General features: G+C 33.5%; 1 protein-coding gene across 2 annotated transcripts in view; it reads right to left on the bottom strand.

Annotated features, from left to right (window-relative positions):
* The window catches only part of BANK1 (B cell scaffold protein with ankyrin repeats 1), a 289,852-nt gene that overhangs the window by 250,319 nt on the left and 18,221 nt on the right, over positions 1-21,312 (bottom strand). For both annotated transcript variants that reach the window (XM_019024929.4, XM_063705448.1), the window contains exon 2: positions 135-533. In XM_019024929.4, coding sequence (XP_018880474.4) covers positions 135-533 — 399 coding nt within the window. The remainder of the gene's footprint in view (positions 1-134; positions 534-21,312) is intronic.

The following is a 21,312-nucleotide window of genomic DNA, read 5'->3' as shown; positions in this document are numbered from 1 at the left end:
TGTTGAATAAAATCAGCTCTCATTTTTCTTATTCTTATCCTGACACCAGTTATTGGTTCTAAAACAACTTGCAATTCTTTAATTACAAAAAAAAAACAAATAAAAATAAAACAAACAAGGTTTGGCAACACTACCTTTGAATATGATACTCTGGATTACAGAGATGTAGTCTTCAGGTTCCTGTTCAGTTGAGATCTCCCATCTGCTTTGAGAGATATTTAATAATTCATAGAGCTGATCTGAACTCTTCACTCCACAAAGCAAAGTAACTACACTTTTTGGTGAATGAAGTATCTTTTCCAGAAACTGACATTTCTTTGGAGTTAGGTCTTTAAGCAGGCTATTTGATAATATCAAAAGTTTACATTTGTAAGATGTTAAGTTCAGCAACTCCAAATGACGAAAAGAGAAATTCTCCAAGCGATATAACAGGATGGCTTCCCTTTTCACGACATGTAAAAATACTTCTGTCAAGTACAGAGCCCATTCCTCAGCATCTTCTTCATATATCATTATTATGTCTTTTGTATTTCCTGGGAAAAGAAAAAATATTTTCTTATATTTGCAATGCTATCAGCAGGTTAAATTATTATTTCTCAAAAATTTTAATATGCTCACTAGGCAATATATTAATTTGCTTATACCAGAGAAAAACTCTATGAAAGTCCTTCATAGTATAAAAAAATCATAGATTAAATAAAACTAGAATTCAAAGATAAGTTGATTTAAATTTTAAAAAGAATGATATGAAAGAGTATAATAAATAAGGAAACAAGAGCCAAAACAATACCATTACCCAGATAATAAATAAATTAGAAAAAGAAATAAGTAGATTAGACATAGATAATGTTATAGATAATATTTTAATTTCTGGCCCAAAAGAAAAGCTTGATATTTTCATAGTAAATCAAAAAAAAAGAAAGGAGGATAAATAGAACAAGGCTAATGCAATTGTTGAAAATACGATATATTTAGTTGAGAGTCAAAAACAGAAAAGATTCAGTATAAGGATGATCCAAAAGCCTGACATAGAAGAGAATAATATACACATTAAAACACTGTAAAACATGTAATTTTTAATAATTTTAAAAATCCTTGAAATAAGAAAGATAAAGGAACCAGCTCTATGGATCAATGTGAAACAATCAGGCTCCAGCTAAAACTGTTAAAGAAAACAGATCTTGCCTGGTGCGGTGGCTCACACCTGTAATCCCAGCACTTTGGGTGGCTGAGGCGGGCTGATCACGAGGTCAGGAGATCGAGACCATCCTAGCTAACACAGTGAAACCCCGTCTCTACTAAAAATACAAAAAATTAGCTGGGCGTGGTGGTGGGTGCCTGTAGTCCCAGGCACTTGGGAGGCTGAGTCAGGAGAATGGCTTGAACCCAGGAGGCGGAGTTTGCAGTGAGCGGAGATTATGCCACTGCACTCCAGCCTGGGCAACAGAGTGAGACTCTGTCTCAAAAAAAAAAAAAAAGAAAGAAAAAGAAAAGAAAGCAGATCTTGATTAAATTGTCCTTAACTTAATGATAATTATAAAATTTCTTCACATATCCAGGAAAGAAAACAAAGTCACCACAATAAGAGAAATGTGAGGTTGGTCTTGATTTCTTCAGAGCATTTTCAAGGCCAGATGAATTATAAGAAAATTTTTACAAAACTAATTTTCACAGTATATTCATACTATAAAATATTACATAACAATGAAAAAGAATGTAACAATGCTACATGCAACATGGATGAATCGAAAGACATAATATTGAGTGAAAGAAGAAAGAGTATATATTGCATAATTGTATTTATGTAAAGTTCCAAAGCAGAAAACTTGATTCACAGTGATACAGATCTGAATATTTTAGGGTAGAATTAACAAATTAAAATAGGTATAAGAGAGCCTGCTGGAGTTCTGGATATGGTCTATATCTTGATCTAGGTGGTAGATATATATGGAGATATATATATATATATATATATATATATATAAATTCACTCATCTACATATCTTAGATTGTGTTTGTAAGTTATACTGCAATACACCTGCAAAAGCTATATGACTTGGGGAGGGAAAGACGTAGGAAATAAATAAAGCATTTGTAACATTATCACATGTATTTGAAAATTAGAGAAAATATGCTAATAATGGAGGTTTGACAGGTCTAATAGGGCAATTACAAAAAGAATTAAAGATAGGTACATTTCAATATTTTGCATAAAAAAACAAAAAAATGAAGTAAATATTAATTCTGGAGAAAAGCCCCAAAATTTATGAAAGAAAGCAGGATAATTATAGACTATTCGGAACAATAGTGTGCATGTGTTTATAGTTATAATAATATAAAAATTGATTAATTAATGACAAGTTGAGATTTAAATATCCTGGAGAATAAGAGAAGAGTCAGACTAACAAAAGTATACAAATACTTATCTTATGTTTTATAGGAAGACAATAGATAATAGCTAAAATTAGTAAATCAAGAAATCATAATATAAATGTATCTTTTTGAAATATGCAAAGGAATAAAAAAAGAAACTTTGAAAAAATTATGGCTTTTAAGGTTCTTAGAAGTGTGGAATAGTATTTGGGGAAAGGGAAAGTGAAGAACTGTTGATTTTCACTATGTTTTATCATTGTTTTATATGAAAGTGTAACTGTGATCAAAATTTAAATAATAGAGGAAAATCCAGCCAAAAAATAGCAGAACCAAAGTAAAGTAAACAGAAATGAAAAAAACTTTGGGAAAAGAATAGGGTGAGTTGAATACATGTACATATAGAACAACAACTAAATGCTGAGGGCATTATGATTGCACTACAAAACGCACATTTTAACTTGATGAAATAAAAGTGATTACACAGTGGGAAAAACTGAGCATTTGGGGAGGAGAAAGTAAAACATTCTAACCTCATCTTTAATAGAACTTAATCCTTTAACACTGCCTAAATTTGAAACATTAATTTAAAATAATGACTTCATTCAATATTTTTTGTATCATTTTCCCCTAAACAATAATAAATAATCTAAAAAGTAGTCAAAGAAATTTTTATCTTAAAATTAATATATCATTAGTTTTACTTTAAATTAACTTTATATTTAAAGATAGCATGTAAACCCAAATCTCATTTTTAATAAAATAGTGCCTCCATGTCTATCTACCTAAAATAATTCTATCATTAGCAACAATTGTTTATGAGAGAGAGGACTTTGAGAGATATATGGCTTTCTTTTTCTTCACTCTTCCATATTGCTTATATTTTTATAATAACCTTATATTATTTTACAAAACATAATCATTTTTAAAGATCAGTTTGTACAGTATTATCATGAGTACAAAGAGTGAAACGCCAAACTCTTGTCATCTTCTTCCTCTGAAAAGAGAGCATGTATTTTCTACACCACTGATGTGGTGATGAAAACCATAATGATTCTGAGAGCTTTTGTATTTTATTGAATTATTGGGTTTATGTATTTGTCTTTTCTCATGATATAAATATTATCTCTGAGGGCAGATGCTTTATTTTTCAATCCAAATTCCTACACAATGCCAAGCACAATTTCTTGAACAGATATTCAACAACTTTTTTTTACATATTTATGTATGCAGAATGAGAAAAAAACATCTGGCAGAAAACATATGGGAATCACACGTAAGTTGTATATGAATCATCAATATAGTTCTGTTATTCTGTGTATAGTAGTGTAGTATCTCTTCCAGCCTGGATGCTAAATAACTTGTTTAACAAACAGAAATATTATGCCATAATTCAGTATTTTTATGTTTGAGGAATGGTAGGAGGAGGGTTTTCTTCATATTGCATATAGCCAGAATAAGCTGGTCTACAGTTATAAAAATAATAGGAGTATAAATAAAATTAATAATAATTAAAATTATCAAGTATTTAAAATAAATTAGGTCTCTATGTGTTTCACACATGCTGTTTCATTTAATTCTCACAATTACACTATTAAGTAAGTACTAATGTTTTCCTCATTTTACAGATGGGAAAACTGAAGTGGTATTAGAATCAGGACTCCAATGTGGGCAGTCTGCCCTATACCCTATACTTTTAACTTCTAACAGCAAAGGACACAATAATATTATTTAAAAGATTACAGTAGATTATTTGCAGGGATATGAGTTAGATTAGTCAATATCAAGCAGCCTATGGGGTAGTCTTAACTATGCATAGTACGTGAAGGCTTACTGGGAGTCTGGGTTCCTACCAAGGAGAAAGAGGAAACAGAACATATCATGTACTCTAAGAGTAGAGTAATCTATGAAGAATTTACAGAACTGACTTTTTGACTCTATAATTTAAATCAAGAAATTTGTAGAATAAGCTATGAGTAGATGTTAATGTAAAGAATAAATACTCCCACGTTATTTGGCTTGGTATCACAATTGGCAGACAACTATATGAAATAAAAAATAGAGACAATCATAACCTGTCTTTCAAAGCCCAAGAAAATTACACAGGTAGTCTTTCTCAATACTCTAGATGCATTTTTACTTATGTTGAAAATTGAGCCTTTTTATTTGACTTATATTTTGTCAATAACCTCATATGACAATTCTTAAAAACTTGAATTTGACATCAAATATCATTCCTTTCTTCTCTACAGATGAAATCATTTCAGTATTTTAATCTTTAGTTTTCTCAATTATTATTTACTGAGACTTTCTATGTACCAGGCATGCTGCTAAGCAATTGACATGTATTACCTCATTTAATCCTCACCAAACTGCATGGAGTTGGTCCTGTTAGTCTTATTTTACTGATGTTCTCATTGAGGCTCAGAGGGGTTAAGTTACTTATCAGAGCCACAAAGATAGTTGTTGATCTTTATGCTGACTTACTTTCTTTTCATATGAAACTAAGTTGTGTTGAAATATTAAAGTTAATATAAACTCTTTTAATAAGCCATGGTTTTCTTTTCCCTTTTTCTAGAAAATAGAAGTTTGTACCTGAATAATATCTAGGACCACAGACCCCAAAATAGTTCTTGATAAATTCTCAAAAGTAGCCCAGTGGCCTTGAACTGCACTTCATTTTATACATTTGAATTAAATCAACCCTAAGTAATTCTCCCCATTTAAGGAGGGTTACTGTCATTAAGATTGGTCAACTTTTATAGGCTTTGCAATGAAACAATAAATGATAAACTTGAAGCACAGAAATATAAAATTTCCATTCCTGGAAAGTTTCATCATAATAAAAAGACATTACTATTGAAGATGGAATCAAGATCTGCAAATAAATTATTTTAAATGTACATCTTCAGTCTTGCATCATAAAGTGACAGCATTATACAATGGTTCTGTAGGAACAAAATACAGCCATATTAATTTTTATAAATTTACTATATTCTTTCAGATTCAATAATGCCTTATTTGTCTTAAATACACTATAACAAATGCTTAAACCTGAAAGAAATATTTATCAATAATTTATATCAACAATTGCTTTTCCACCAAAACCAGACTACATTACATATTACCAAAAGAATGAGACTAAACATATATTAAAATTCTTCTTATTCCATATGCACAGCTTCAAATGGCAGATTTTCTTCTTTTTGAATAAAATCCAATCTCATACCCATGTTTTGATTGTGCATAATGGAAAAAGATTGCATAATGCATCCTTTCAGTATTACATTTTTCTAACTAGTAACCAAAAGGCAGAAGAAAAGAAAGCCAAAAATTACAAAAAAAAATGAGTTACAGCCATAATGGATGCAGCAATAACAACAAGAACATTAATCTTAATATAATCACACACACATATATCATTACTTACATTACACAGTAAGTATAACTCAATTAAGTTTACATTCCAACTTTGCACTGTTATTTCTAGTACAACATGGGAACAAAACTGGGGATTTTTCAAAGGTTTGAATGTAGTGAAACACACCATAGCTCATATTTCTCCTCTGGGAAAGTGGCTAATTCCACTTATTCATAGTGGGACATTCATATATGAAGTGTTTCCTGTATAATCTGTATATATCTGTGTAGTGGATGCTGTGGACGCACATCCCACATCTTCCTGGACACCAGCTACTGCTTAGTGGTCAGTTATTATTGACCACTTCTGACCTCTGCTTTACTGACTGAGGACTTTCGCTGGTGCTAAGAGTACTTCCTCAGTCTGTGCACCTGCCCAGCAGCTCATTAGCTCTGGGGATTTAGTGTACCAAGAATAGGGAGACAACCTCAGGCAGTGAGGAACAGAAGTAAATGTGTAAATAACTCAGCTTATCCAACCTGCAATGGGGCAATTCTGAGGTTTGTTCTACACAGTAATCAGAGAGTCCCAAAGGTGTTGAATTGTAACTCCTCACTGTGTTATTCTACTTATTAATACACACATTGTCTTTTCTCCCTTTCTTATCTTTCTCCATTTCCTCACTAGATCTTCATGGGCTCATGATCAAATACCTGTACTCAAGTCCATTTTTACAAATCTTCTACAGGACTCTTCTTCTATGCATATACATTATTTAACTTAGTTCTTTCTTTCAAATGCAGGAAGGTACCAACACATAATTTTAAGATTATGCTTTTCAGCTATGGTGAAGAACAACCAGCAAAAATTTTTATGCAAATTCAGAATTTTCCACTTTCTTCTTTTAAGATGCAAACAGATACTTTTATGTCTCATAGAGCAACCATGGAAGGGATTTTTTTCTATATAAAAATGCTTGGCATTAATTGTTACAGTATTATTTTGTGAAGTCTTCCTAACCCTGGATATATAAACTGAAAATGTTCTAATGCCACCTCTAATCACTTTTTATGTCTAGTTGGCCCATTCATAAAATTGAATAAAACGCAAGTACCTAAATAGGGTTGTTGAAAGTACCAACTGAAAAAATTCATACAATGTGCTTATCACACAGCATGGCCAATGGGAGTCAGGAAATATTAGATCTTACCAGTAAGACTGTCTACATCTGAGAGCAGGAAGGCCATACTCAAAAGTTTCTCAAAATATTACCACAATAATAAGGTATACAAAGGTAAGTATATATATTCATAAAATATGTGATTATTTCTTAAGTCTCTATATTGTCTACATTATTTATATACATTAGAATGGGAATTAAAAGAAAATTTTTTGAAAATATATTTTTTATCAAGTCATAGATATCATGGTTGAGAATATCTTGCACCTTTCCAAGTTTACCAATAATTTGTATTAAAGGAAGAAAAAATGTGAATGATGATTTGGGAAAGGTATTGTGTTAGAAATGGGTTTTAGGAAGCAATTGCAGCAAATACAAAAAATGACAAATAGGGTCTAATTAAACTAAACAGTTTCTGCACTGCAAAATAAACTATCAACAGAGTACAAAGACAACCATAAAGACACATGCACATAAATGTTCACTGCAGCACAATTCACAATAGCAAAGACATGCAATCAACCTAAATACCATCAATGATAGACTGGATAAAGAAAACGTGGTGGCCAGACGCGGTGGCTCATATGTGTAATCCCAGCACTCTGGGAGGCCGAGGCGGGCGGATCACGAGGTCAGGAGATTGAGACCAGCCTGGCTAACGTGGCGAAACCCCGCCTCTACTAAAAATACAAAAAATTAGTGGGGCGTGGTGGTGGACACCTGTAGTCCCAGCTACTCGGGAGGCTGAGGCAGGAGAATGACATGAACTTGGGAGGTGGAGCTTGAAGTGAAGGGAGATTGCACCACCGCACTCCAGCCTGGGCGACAGAGTGAGACTCTGTCTCAAAAAACAAAAAAAGTATTGATTCCAAGACAACACTGACCATAAGACCACCCATTATTTTGTTTCTTTAAGAAGAGAATGCTGTGATCAAAAAACTATAATATACTACAAATTTAAAGATAAATTTTAACTTTAGAGCATTTGAATAATAAATTGTCAGAATCAATGAAATATGGTAACTTTAGAGAATTTGAATAATAAAATAAATTGTCAGAATCAGTAACATTACTATCTCATACAGTCTCTTAAGTGCCTTTTTTTTCTTTTTTTCTGAGGTCTCCCTAAGGCTGGAGTGCAGTGGCGTGATCTTGGGGCTCAGTTCAACCTCCGCCTCCCAGGCTTAAGCGATCCTCCCACCTCAGCCTCCCAAGTAGCTGGGACCACAGGTATGCACCACCATGCCAAGTTAATTTTTTGTATTTTTTGTATTTCTTTAATGGTAGAGACAGGGTTTCACCATGTTGACCAGACTGGTCTCAAACTGCTGGGCTCAAGTGATCCACCCACCTAGGCCTCCCAAAGTGCTAGGATTACAGGCATGAGCCACCACGCCTTGCCAAGTGCTTCTCATTTCTCCAATTCAACATCAAGAATGATCTCCTCAGAATCTTATTATTTTCTATGATTCCCCCCAGACTGATTTCTTTCCCGGAGGATGGCCCTTATGGATTACATCACCTAGGCTCCCATGCCTACCTTGATTGAAAGCACCATCAGAATATCAGATGAGAAGAAAGAATGATAGGGTTTTTTATTGGCCCTCCACCCACTCCTCCATTTTAGTTTGGACAGTGGCTGCTTTCCTGTATGGCCATTTTTCTACGACTTTTCTTTCATGGGTCCAGTTTTCATGCAATTCCAATAACCATCTTCCTTTTCCTTATCTCACTAGTGTAGTAAAGAATTTTTGTTGTTAGTTTGAATGCTTCACTATCCCTCCTCGATTCAAAAAATCAAGCAAACAAACAAACAAACAAAAAAACCCAAGCCAAACATATACCATATACAAAAATCAGTTCATGATGGATTAAAGACTTAAATGCAAAACCCAAAACTACAAAAACCCTGGAAGACAACCTAGGCAATACCATCCTAGACATAGAAATGGGCAAAGACTTCATGACAAAGACACCAAAAGCAATTGCAACAAAAGTGAAAATTGACAAATGGGATCTAATTAAACAAGAGTTTCTGAACAGCAAAAGAAAGTATCGACAGTGAACAGACAACGTACAGAATGGGAGAAAAATTTTGCAAACTACACATCTGACAAAGGTCAAATATCGAGCACCTATAAGGAACTTAAACACATTTCCAAGAGAAAAAAGCAAACAACTCCGTTAAAAAGTGGGCAAAGGACATGAATAGACACTTTTCAAAAGAAGACATACATGTGGCCAGCAATCATATGGAAAAAACGTCAACATCACGGATCATTAGAGAAATGCAAATCAAAAGCCCAATGAGATACCGTCTCACATCAGTTAGAAGGGCTATTAATAAAAAGTCAAAAAATAACAGATGCTGGCGAGGCTGTCGAGAAAATGGAAAACTTATACACTGTTGGTGGGAGTGTAAATTAGTTCAACCACTGTGGAATGCAGTATGGCAATTCCTCAAAGACCTAAAGACAGTAATAGCATTCGACCCACCCAGAGGAATATAAATCATTCTACCATAAAGACACATGCACATGAATGTTCACTGCAGCACAATTCACAATAGCAAAGACATGGTATCAACCTAAGAGCCCATCAATGACAGATTGGATAAAAAGAATGTGGTACATATACACCATGGAATATTATGCACCCATAAAAAAGAATGAGATAACGTCTTGTGGGAACGTGAATGAAGCTGGAGGCTATTATTCTCAGCAAACTAATTCAGGAACAGAAAACCAAATACCACATGTTCTCACTTACAAGTGGGAGCTAAATGATAAGAATTTATGAACACAAAAAAGGAAACAACAGTCACTGGGGTATGCTTGAAGGTGGAGGGTGGGAGGAGGGAGAGGAGCAGAAAAGATAACTATTGCGTACTGGCCTTAATTCCTGGGTGATGAAATAATCTGTACAACAGACCCCCATGACATGAGTTTACCTATGTAACAAACCATCACATGTAGGCCCTAAACTAAAATAAAAGTTTAAAAAAAAGGAACATTTTTAAAAACTTCACTTGAGGCAATTGCCTTACAAGTAATGTCAACTTTTCTTAGTACAGATGCCAACATCCCTCACTGGTTGCCTCTTGAATCAGTAACTAGAGTTAGATCCCACAAGGGAAGGGAGAAAATTCCACAAAAAACGATTTAATACTCAGAAATTGTTCATGGATATTGCCAATATGTATCAGCATGAGTTTGGAAAGTATGTATGGAATGAATTTTAAGGGTTATTAGACTGAGAAAGATGAATCAGAAGATTGGATCTGACTGAATTTATCAATATGGTTGTATTTTAACAGCATTCAGGATTTAATGTGTTATCTCAAGTACCTGTGGTAGTATTAACAGCCTATTAGAATGGTTAATTAAAGCTTGGATTCCATGGTGGCCTACAGTCAATGAGGCTGCAATGCCAGAATTTCCCTGCTATGACATAGAGCAGGAGTCAGTAGACAAACTTTCTGCAAAGGGATAGATAGTAAATACTTTAGGCTTTGTGGCACACTTGGAATCTCCTTCTCCTTCTTCTCCTCCTTATCCTACTCCTCTTCTTTTCTACAACTTTAAATGTGTAAAAACCATTCTTAGCTCTCAGATGATACACAAACAGGACACCAGCTGGATTTCGTCTACTGACTATCATTTGCTGACCTCTACTCTAGAGTGTTCTGATGTTCCCTTCGCTAGCATTAAGAAATGTATTCATGAAAAGTGCTGTGATGTCTGTCTTCTGCAGCATAGACACAATGATTAGGTTTAGACCTTTGAACTGAACTTTTGATGTCGATGGAGAATAATGAAGTCTGAGTTGGTAGAGAACAAACGGTAACACTCAATCATTAGAGACAACATAAATAATCAAAGTGTTTTTCACTGCAGGTATTGTGGTGGTATCTAATTGATCTGAGGGTCCTTAGGAATGAAATATATAGTGTATATATTTGTAATACAGGTTACAAATGTAATGTAAACCTGAAATGTATAGCCTATGAAGGTTCTATATCATCTTTATAAACAAAACAATTCTCGTCTGGGGTGCAAAAACTTACTTAAGTTGCTATAATGGAAATTCATAGACTGCACCCCAGTTTATAGACTTAGAGGACTTTGACTGAGGGGAGCTCAGGTCCCTTTGAAAAAGGGGTTTTCTATGCTGCTAAACATGGGTACCATAAATCTTCCTCCAAGCCTTTGTCAGAGTGACCTAAAGGCACATGTACTAGGGAAAAAATAATACTCAGAATACTCAGGAATATCTTCTAGCAATTATTAGTTACTAGTCTTAACTGATAAAAAATTCCCAAAGACTGAAAATACCACCATGGTATTTTTTGGGAATTTATACAAGTCAGGTGTAATAATAAATGACATCTTGCCTTGAGTATATATATGATAATGATTCCAGTGGGCCCATGTGAGTACCACAGAGGTATCCTGTGGGTATTTTTTATGCCAGAAATGTTTGGTGATAATGCATATACATAGCAAATGTCAGAATCCTACCAGAGAATGAGGACTGTTATTGTAGGAAAGGCAAAATATATGTATCTGAAACTATCGAATCCCATTCTCACAGTAAACTAAAAAAAAAAAAAATACAGTAATCTTTCTTTATTCATGGAGAATACCTTCCAAGACCCCCAGCGGATCCCTGAAACTACAGATAGCATAGAACTCTACATATACTAAGCTTTTTTGCTATAAATGCATGTCTATGATAAAGTTTAATTTATAAAGTAGGCACGGTAGGAGCATAGCAACAATAATTATTAATAAAATAGAACAACTGTAACAGTATATTATAGTAAAAGTTATGTGAAAATGTGGTTTCTCTTTCTCTTCCTTTCAAAATATATTACTATTTTTGGACCATGGCTGACCACGGATAACTAAAACCACAGGAAGCAAAACCACAGAGAAGGGGGACTACTGTACTACATTCCTGAAGGAATTACAGATCATTGCCATCAACAAAGACTTGGGAGATGAAGATATAATGGTGGTTATTTCTTCACAACTCTGCTTTACTCTCTAGTTTGCCAGTACAAAAGCCAAAGGGTCTTGTAAAATAACTGCTGATTTTCATAAACATAACCAGGTATTCATATTAACTGCTATTCCACAGATGATATATTTACTGGAGCAAATCAACTAGCCTATGTAAACTATAAACAGATATTGATCAAGTCATTATTTTCTTTATAATTGCAATGAATAAAGATAATAATCAGTTTGCAGTCACTTGGTAGAAACAGCAGTAACCTTTCCCTGACTTACCTCAAGGCTATGCCCCATGTCATAATAACATCTGTATAAATACTGACCATATCTATATGCCATACAGTATATAATTTTATATGTGAAATATAAAATTGATTAAATAAACTTGCTCATAGCAAAAGAGCAAATGCTCTAGTTGTCATAATATGATACATTTGTGCCAGAGTGTGAAGGATAAACCATATTGAAGTTCAGGAACCTGAAATATCATCAGTCTTTCTAGACAGCCAATGGTATAGCAGGGGTATCCAATCTTTTGACTTCCCTGGACCACATTGGAAGAATTGTCTCGGGCCACGTATAGAATACACGAATGACAGCTGATGAGCTAAAAAAAAATTGCAAAAAAAAAAAAAAATCTCATAATGTTTTAAGAAAGTTTACGAATCTATGTTGGGCTACATTCAAAGCCATCCTGGGTCGCAGGTTGGACAAGCTTCCTTTAAGGCATATCAGGATAGCCCTGTATACCAAAAGACAATTTTTTTATTTCCAACTTTTAAGTTCAGGGGCACGTGTGTGAGATGTGCAGGTTTGTTACATAGGTAAACGTGTGCCATGATGGTTTGCTGCATAGATCATCCAATCACCCAGGCATTAATCACCCAGCATCCATTAGTTATTCTTCCTGATCCTCTCCCTCCTCCCACCCCTCACCCTCCAACAGGCCCGGTGTGTGTTGCTCACCTCTATGTGTCCATGTTTTCTCATCATTTAGCTCCCACTTATAAGTAAGAACATCCGGTATTTGGTTTTCTGCTCATGCATTAGTTTGCTAAGGATGATGGCCTTCAGCACCATCCATTTCTCTGCAAAGGACATATTCGCATTACTTTTTATGGCTGCATATAATTCCATGGTGTACATGTACCACACTTTCTTTATCCAGTCTATCATTGATGGGCATTTGGGTTGATTTCATAAATTTACTATTGTTAATAATGCTGCGATGAACATAAAATATGCATGTGTCTTTATAATAGAACAATTTACACTCCTTTGGGTATATAAATTATTGAATCTCACCATTAGATGGGCCTCTTTGCATTTTGAAGGAAACAAACATATTTGGGCCCATTTTCCGGGTAACCAGTAACAATACCAGTTTTGAGTAGGATCAAAAAAGGGCTCTACTATACAGTCAGGCTGCAGTGCACATTACACTGTCCTTTGAGCTTTATAACAAAGCTTTATTAAGTTTCTGGCAACTCTCAATAGGAGATCCACAACACATACCCCTGAGATTTTGGAGGAATACCATTCCTTATTCTTCCGTTGACTCCTTTCTATTTGAAAACTAACTTGTGAGTTATTATTGGATCCTGACTGAGATTAATGTCTGCTTATATGATACCAAGTGTTTATGTAGTCTAACTGGCCATTAATAAACTGGGTGTTATGTGATCTACCAAATTATAATTTGGTTGTAAGAAATAATATTCCATTAGAAAAAAGTATAATATATACAAAACCAGACTCAGGCAATTCTGGATGGGACAAGTAAGTGCCATGAGCCTGTAGCTTAAGCTTCTGTGACATGAAATCTTACCGCTTTACCACTCCTCCCTCAACATACATCTGTAACCTCATGAGGAATTACTAAACCTGTTAACAGAAAAAAAAAAAAGAAGCATGGCATTAGTTTCCAGATCATTCTGAAAAATATGCCAGCACCAGTCCAAAGTGAATGGTTGCTACATCGCAGCCCCACTCATGGTGAAAGGAAATTCTTCCAGTTGACGGAAGTTCATGTAATATATTTGAGAGACCACTTTGATTTAGAGAAAAGATGGCTTGAGCTATGGATGGATCTACATTGAACAAACTAAGAAGAAATAGGAAAGGACACGTTCATTTCATTTCAGAATTAAATATACAAACTAAATTACTAAACAAGAAAAGATAGCTAGGAAACATGAGCCTATGCCTTTTGTGACATACAAAGGAAAATTAGACTTGAACTCATGTTTCTCAGTTTTCCTTTGCGAGCAATTATACCTGCATAACAAGCCTTTGACCACATCGGTGATCAACAAATGCCCACTGAAAACTTTTAGAGCTACAAGTGAGGCTGCAATAGGATCAAAGTTTTATAGGTTTTATATGGTTGTAAGAAAACTCATCTTGGAAATTCCTTATCGTATGGCAAAGCACTTTCCACAAACACATAAAAGTTCATTTCAAGGAAAAAACATATAATTACATAAAAGTTAGGGTAGTTAGGGTAGATATTTTGAATACATGGAACAGAGACATTATTATGCTAATGGACTAATTTTAAATACTTGTAATAGTTTGTAAAGTGTATAAATTTCTAAAAATCCTTTAGAAGTACACTTTTAAAAGTGAAGTTTATTTATGTAGATTATACCTTAATATTCTTGACTATAAAAAACAAGAGTGTGACAAAAATTAGTAAAAATCATAAAATTGGATTTAAAAAAACATGTCTAGAGCTCTGGTGGCAACTCCTTAACAGAGTGCTTAAAATATTTAAAATATATTTTAAAATCTATTAATTTTTAAATATCTTTTGTAAACCTAAAAATGTATAAAGTCAGAACTTGATCCGAATCTATTATATCTATCAATAATAATTTCAGTACATCTCTGATTTGAAAATAGAATCTTCTTTAAATTACTTAGTAGATGTTGGTGTAATTTAAAAGTGAAAACTATTTCTTGAAGAAATAATTGACATTTTAACCAATAATAAATGTAGATTATAGTACTCAGACCTCAAAATGACATGTTTAAAAATCCCAGGTGCAATACTTACAATTTTATTTTGTGATAAATTAGTAGTAGTTTCTACTTACTCCTCAATTTTTATATTTCCAGTTTTATTACATCCATATAAAAGATGGAAAATACCCTGGAGGGACAGGATTCAGAATATGCTTGTAGTCAGTCCCCCAATTTTACCTGTAATTGTTTTGTTAAGCTCCTGTAGCATGAGGGCATATGTTCTGACAGCTCCTGACCTATGGTCCGGGGTCTCCTGTGGCTGGGTGGGTATATCTCTCTAATTCTAGGATTTCACATTATAAACTCCACTTTCTCACAGATATAAGCCATGTGAGCCAATTATCAACTTCATCAGTAACAAAGGCAATATTTGATTTCTCCCTTCCCTTATTCTTTGTCATATTTCTTAATACTGCTTAACAACTCAAACATTGAAGAGGGTTATTTATTGCTCAATCCTCACCCCTATACCCAATACATGTCCCTGAACTCTTATGCTGAAAAGTGTCTTTACATTCTATTATATAATAAATGTGCCACATTTCAAAGTACACTGAATTCCATTCAATAGTAATAATATACAAAGTACATTCACATGAATATTATGGTGTGTTTTTATACCATTCTTAATATTACAGTTTTAAGGAAAGAATTTTAACTCAAGTTAATGAAAAAACAAAAATGTTAAAGCCACAGCTAGAAAGTTTAAGAGACTTGCCCAAGGTCACACCAATAGTAAGTCATTAAGCTGGACTTAAATTCACATCATCTATTGCCAACTCTACTTCAAGTATCAAACCATACCACAGGCAGTATTATTGACAAAATGAAATAAAACTCCAGTCCGTTTCTTGAGGTTCCCAACGGATAACAGCATATGACCAGCTGATCAGATTAAAAAGAGAATAACTTTAGTTTCACCAGCAAATCTAATTTTGCTGTCCTAGTTCCAAGAAAAAGAAAACTCTGTTGGCATTTCCCTCTTTTCCTTGTTCTTTCTCTCTACTTAATTCAACAGCTTCTTTCCAGAACACAAGATGGTGGCAATGGTGGAAAAAAGACAGTATGCATAATCATGACTTGAGAGCAATGACCCAAACAGAGTACTTAAAAGATTTAAAATTTGTTTTACCTGCCTGAATTCTTTTCATGGGCTTTAGGCAGATTTAACTGTAAAATGAATGCTTTTTAGCCTGTATTACTAAAGCATGTAAGTTAGGGATGTAATAAATACACTCCTAACTAACTGCAATGAGATCTTGCAATTAATTACATTGGCAAGTATTTGTGCACAGTGACACTAATATATTTCAAGGGCTTTGTTATGTACAGAATTACATAGGATGTCACACTTTGGAAACATAACTGATTAAAACATAACTTTAGCAAACCCCTCAAAAGAAATTTCATCTCAAAATTTATATCATACGTATCAATGGTAAAATATCTTAGAAATAGCTATATACTAGAAGATATATACATACCAAAACAAAGAATAGGCTGAATTTCTACTCATCAGATGCAAGCAAAACCAGCAAGCAAGTAGTCCCCCACCCTCTTCCTGATGTGTGCATCCTCTGCAGCCATTGATGGCCAGAAGGGAAATTGCAGACCTAGCAAAGTGTGTCTCCTACCACCCGCAGAAGCTCCCCAAAGCCTCCTGCGGCCTATGTTCACAGTAAACATAACTTCTGCATGGAGTTTACAAGATAGCAAGGGCTAAAAATTCTAGATAACTCTAAAACAATCCTCAGTTCTGCTGCAGCACTTGGTCACGACTACATTTCTCCTAGAGTGACACTGTCTTTACATAATGCGGTCAAGGACGCACACCCATCAGAACCACTTTTGGGCACTTGATCAAATCAGAATTTCCAGAATTGGGGTTCAGGAAAGGATTATCAGGTAACTAAGCACTTTGGTAATTCTTAAGTCCACTCAAGTTTGAGAATCACCATAGTGGCTTTTTTATACTGACAGTATTTCCAGTACCATAGTAGATGATTACAGTCACAATTTTTTTCTTTCTCAAGTTTTGCTAATGTGAAAAAAGAAAATAAATATTTTAGGATTTTTTCTTTGAGGAAAATAAATTGAAATAGCTCAAATGTTATTTATTAAGGAACCAAATACATGTGACTTATTAAATTCACTAAAATCATTAACTTGCCCAAAATCTACCTTAATTCACCAAAGTGATTTTTGTTAGATGAGGGCCAAATCATCTATTTACAGACAAAGAACACAATATTTAACATTATGTATCTAAAACTTAGATTGCAATTCTGAAGTGAATATTGTATATAAACACAAATATGATGTTTATCCAAAACTATAAAAAATAATATCAATGGTGATTCAGGGGGGTGTTTATAATACAATATGTGATTAAATAAAAGCAATTTTTAAAGAGTATTTAAGTTCATACTAACTTTAACTAAGATTACTTTTTTACTATTATTAATTCCCACATTCCAGGTGTCATATTAGGAAAATTCACAGTTCAGAATTTAGGCACTAACCTGTTTACAAAAGCCAAAGTTAAAAAAAATTAATGTTCAATTATTTTTGTCCTTGGGTAACATTTTGTACAAGATTGAATACCAAACTCTTTTCTGAACTGAAATAATGAAGCATTGGAAATTCCTGGTGGGGTTGCTTTGATTAATATTTGACACTTAGAAGTATGCAATATAATAATATCTAGGCATAATTTTAATAAAAAATGTGAACCTCTAAAAAATGATTTTAGAATATGAAGAACCAGGGAGAAATATTCCAATCATTTATATTTTCTTCTCTCCTATTAAAATGCATAGAATAGTATCATCAAAAACCGAAGCTCTACATCATATAAATGTTTTAAAGATAGAGCTATGTCAAGAATATATAAAAATAAACGTTTTACATTTATTCTTAAATTTTAGTAATTCATTTTAATGAATCTCACTGCTTAATTATTTACCTTTAAATATAGTGTAGAGAAATAGCAATCCAAATATTAAATGTTTCCCTAGATTTTTTAATCTGAGTTTGTAAAAATAAGCTACTATTATTTTAACATTTCACCACTTGAACTTGAAGATATTCCTTTATGTTAATGTACTTTATAATTGTAATCAAAGTTGAAAATCAGCAACAGACACTTAAAAATATATATAATTAAAGATGCAGTTTATTCTTTGGAACTTCTTACTAATTCCAGTTATATTTCACAGAATAATCTTCTTTACCCATCTATGACTCTAATCTTCATTACCTTAACATTTTTTAGTTCTCACACATCACTGGAATTTTCAGACCAGGTATTTTAAAATTCAACAAGATAATTTACCATAATCATTCATAAGTATTATAATGTTGATAAAAAACCTCAATATTAATTCTCTAATCACTTAAACTTTTGTTTATATGTTTATGTAATAGTTATTTAATGATTATTATAAAGAACAATTTTTCAGACTTTAAGAGATAAAAGATTATAAAGCCCAATTCCTGCCCTTAAAAAAACTTGCATATTATAAAAAGGAAATGGACTTCTATAAATTACTTTAACACAAAGTAGTTTATTCTAATATCTCATTAAGACCTGTGGTGAAGGAATCTTCTTATCTTATTTATCCCAGGGTTCATGTAAAAGTATTGTCTTGGAAGGAAAGTGTCAATAAATCTTTAAGTATCACAAAGTGCAGAACTGAAAAATTTACAAATCAAAAAGATCTGAATTTTATAAAATGTCCCTGTTTGACAAGTGGCCCTGATTTTTCACAGTTTGGCATTTTTAAAATGTATCATGAATGAATGGGTACACAATATTGAGAATTACAAAACCATAAACACAATATGAGCTTCTTTATGTATATACACAAAAACTAATACAATTCAAGACAAATATTATCAATATTTATTTCTGAGTGGAGGGCTGCAGTATATTATAATATTATTCTTACATTTTTTATTCCTCAAATATTCTAGAATGTGTAAACATTATTTTTATAAGAGAGTAGCTTTTAAATTATGCCTTATGGTTCCATATGATCCTATCCCAACTGAAATTTTACCACTAGGAGAAAATGGTCTCAAAAAAATTCCCTACCAGGGTTAAAAATGGTTCAAGTTCTAAGATATTAAAATAAAGTGAGACCATAAAATAATATTGCTGACCTTTTAAAAAGATTAGAATAATACTTGTACATCTAACAAGTTGTCTGTCTTAGAAATTTTGTTTGGGGGCTTGGGTTGGAATGGGGCCTTATTTAATGGAAGCACACAGCAGCTAGCACAAAGACTCATAGAAGTTTCACAAAACATTTCAGGAACAGTCCTGACCCTGTCATTTAAAAGCTCTTCAATTTTAGTTAGGTGACTTCCTATACTCTGAGCTTCAGTTGCTTGAGCTGAAGAAATGGAGATACTGATCCCTCATTCGTAGAGATAAAATATGAAGCCCGCATGCCTGGTTTAAGACCTGGTGACCAGCAATCATTGATACGTACAGCAGTAATAATGATGATAATGATCATGATACCTATAATAAAGGCTATCAAAATGCAGTAAATGCCTAATATATGCTAATGAATGTTCTGATGCTTTATAAGCATTAATTTACTTTAACTTCATAGCAGTCCTGTGCTCTTTGTATCCCCTTTGGTACTTGTGGAAAATGAACCACTGATAAAATAAATACATATTTGTACTAGTAAGAATTATAACAGCAGCAGTAGCCAACAGTATTATTGACGAGAATAATTAAATTGATAAAACCACTGATTGTAAATAAACAATAATGGGACATTCTTATTTATTTTGTTTGGTCAATAAAATATAACAGTGAATTCCTTAAAGATGTTCCAATAATGTATAAATATATATCTTGCCAAAGATGACTACCTAAGGGTAACATTGATATGTTCTTCACACTTTATAAAAGCTTATTTCTTCATGGTTACATCTATTTTTTTTTTAACTAGACTGATGGTGTATAAATGCCTGATGAGGGAGGTCCTATCTGCAGTATTTATGGTACTCTTTGCTTTTGCATAGCCCACATGTGTTTAGATATCTCTATGTTTCCTAATGCTCCTATAAAAAAATTAATCACAAATTTAGTGGGTTTAAAGCAACACAAGCTATTATCTTACAGTTCTGAAAGTTAGGAGTTTGAAATGGGTCTCAACTTGACAATAATCCAGATATTTGCAGGGCTACATTCTTTCTATAGGCCTTAGGAATCAATATATTTACTTGCATTTTTCAGCTTCTGAAGGCTACCCACAATTCTTGACCAATGGTCCCATTCCTCCAGCTTCAAGCCAGTGATATTGGGCCAAGTCCTTCTCATGCTGCCATTTCTCTGGTGCTCACTCTTCTGCCTCCCTTTTCACTCTTAGGATCATTGTGATTATATTGGGCCCAACTGGACAATCCATGATAATCTCCCTATCTCAAAGTCAGCTGATTATCAATCTTAATTCTATCTGCAACCTTAATTCTTCTCTGCCATAAAACATAACATATTCACAGGTCTGGGGCTTAGGACACAGACACTTTTGAGGTACCATTGTTCTGTCTACCACACCATCCGAACACTGCTTTCAGCTATAGTTCCTTCTCTTCCTTTCCTAAAGCCTTTTGAAGTAAAATGGATATATGTACAGTATACTTTCTGCTTCACTTCACACAGTATTTGTAGCATAGCCCTGATTAAGTAGCTTATATGATCATTGTTTAGATTTCTCCATGAGTCAAAGCAAATAACACATTAGAAAAATTTTCTAGGAGCCAATTAGTGGGAGCTTGAAAGTTCCTTTGAGAATGCGAAGCATTAGGGAAATGCAAATTATTAACTTTCCATTTTTAAAGTACTCTTTATTACTGGCATTTTATAATATGTATTTTTAACAGTATCCACTATTTTTTATTTTTTATATATATTTATTTCAGTAGTTTTGGGGGGAACAGGTAGTTTTTGGTTACATGGAGAAGTTCTTTAGTGGTTTTGGTGCATCCATCACCTAAGCAGTGTACACTGTACCTAATATGTAGTCTTTTATCCCTCATCCCCCTCCAACCCTTCTGCCCGAGTTGCCAAAGTCCATCATATCATTCTTATGCCTTTGCATCCTCATAGCTTAGCCCCCATTTATAACTGAGAACAAACAATATTTGTTTTTCCATTCCCGAGTTACTTCACTTAGAATAATGGCCTCCAGCTCCATCGAGTTTGCTGGAAAGGCCATTATTTCATTCTGTTTTATGAGCAAGCAGTATTCCATGGCGTATATATACCACGCTTTCTTTACCCACTCATTGATTGATGGGCATTTATGTTGGTTACCTATTTTTGCAATTGCAAA

This window comes from Gorilla gorilla, chromosome 3, assembly GCF_029281585.2.
Source record: "Gorilla gorilla gorilla isolate KB3781 chromosome 3, NHGRI_mGorGor1-v2.1_pri, whole genome shotgun sequence".
NCBI classification, from domain to species: Eukaryota; Metazoa; Chordata; class Mammalia; order Primates; family Hominidae; genus Gorilla; species Gorilla gorilla.
The sequence above is the reverse complement of the archived record's forward strand: the minus strand, read 5'-3'. Positions and strand labels throughout refer to the sequence as shown.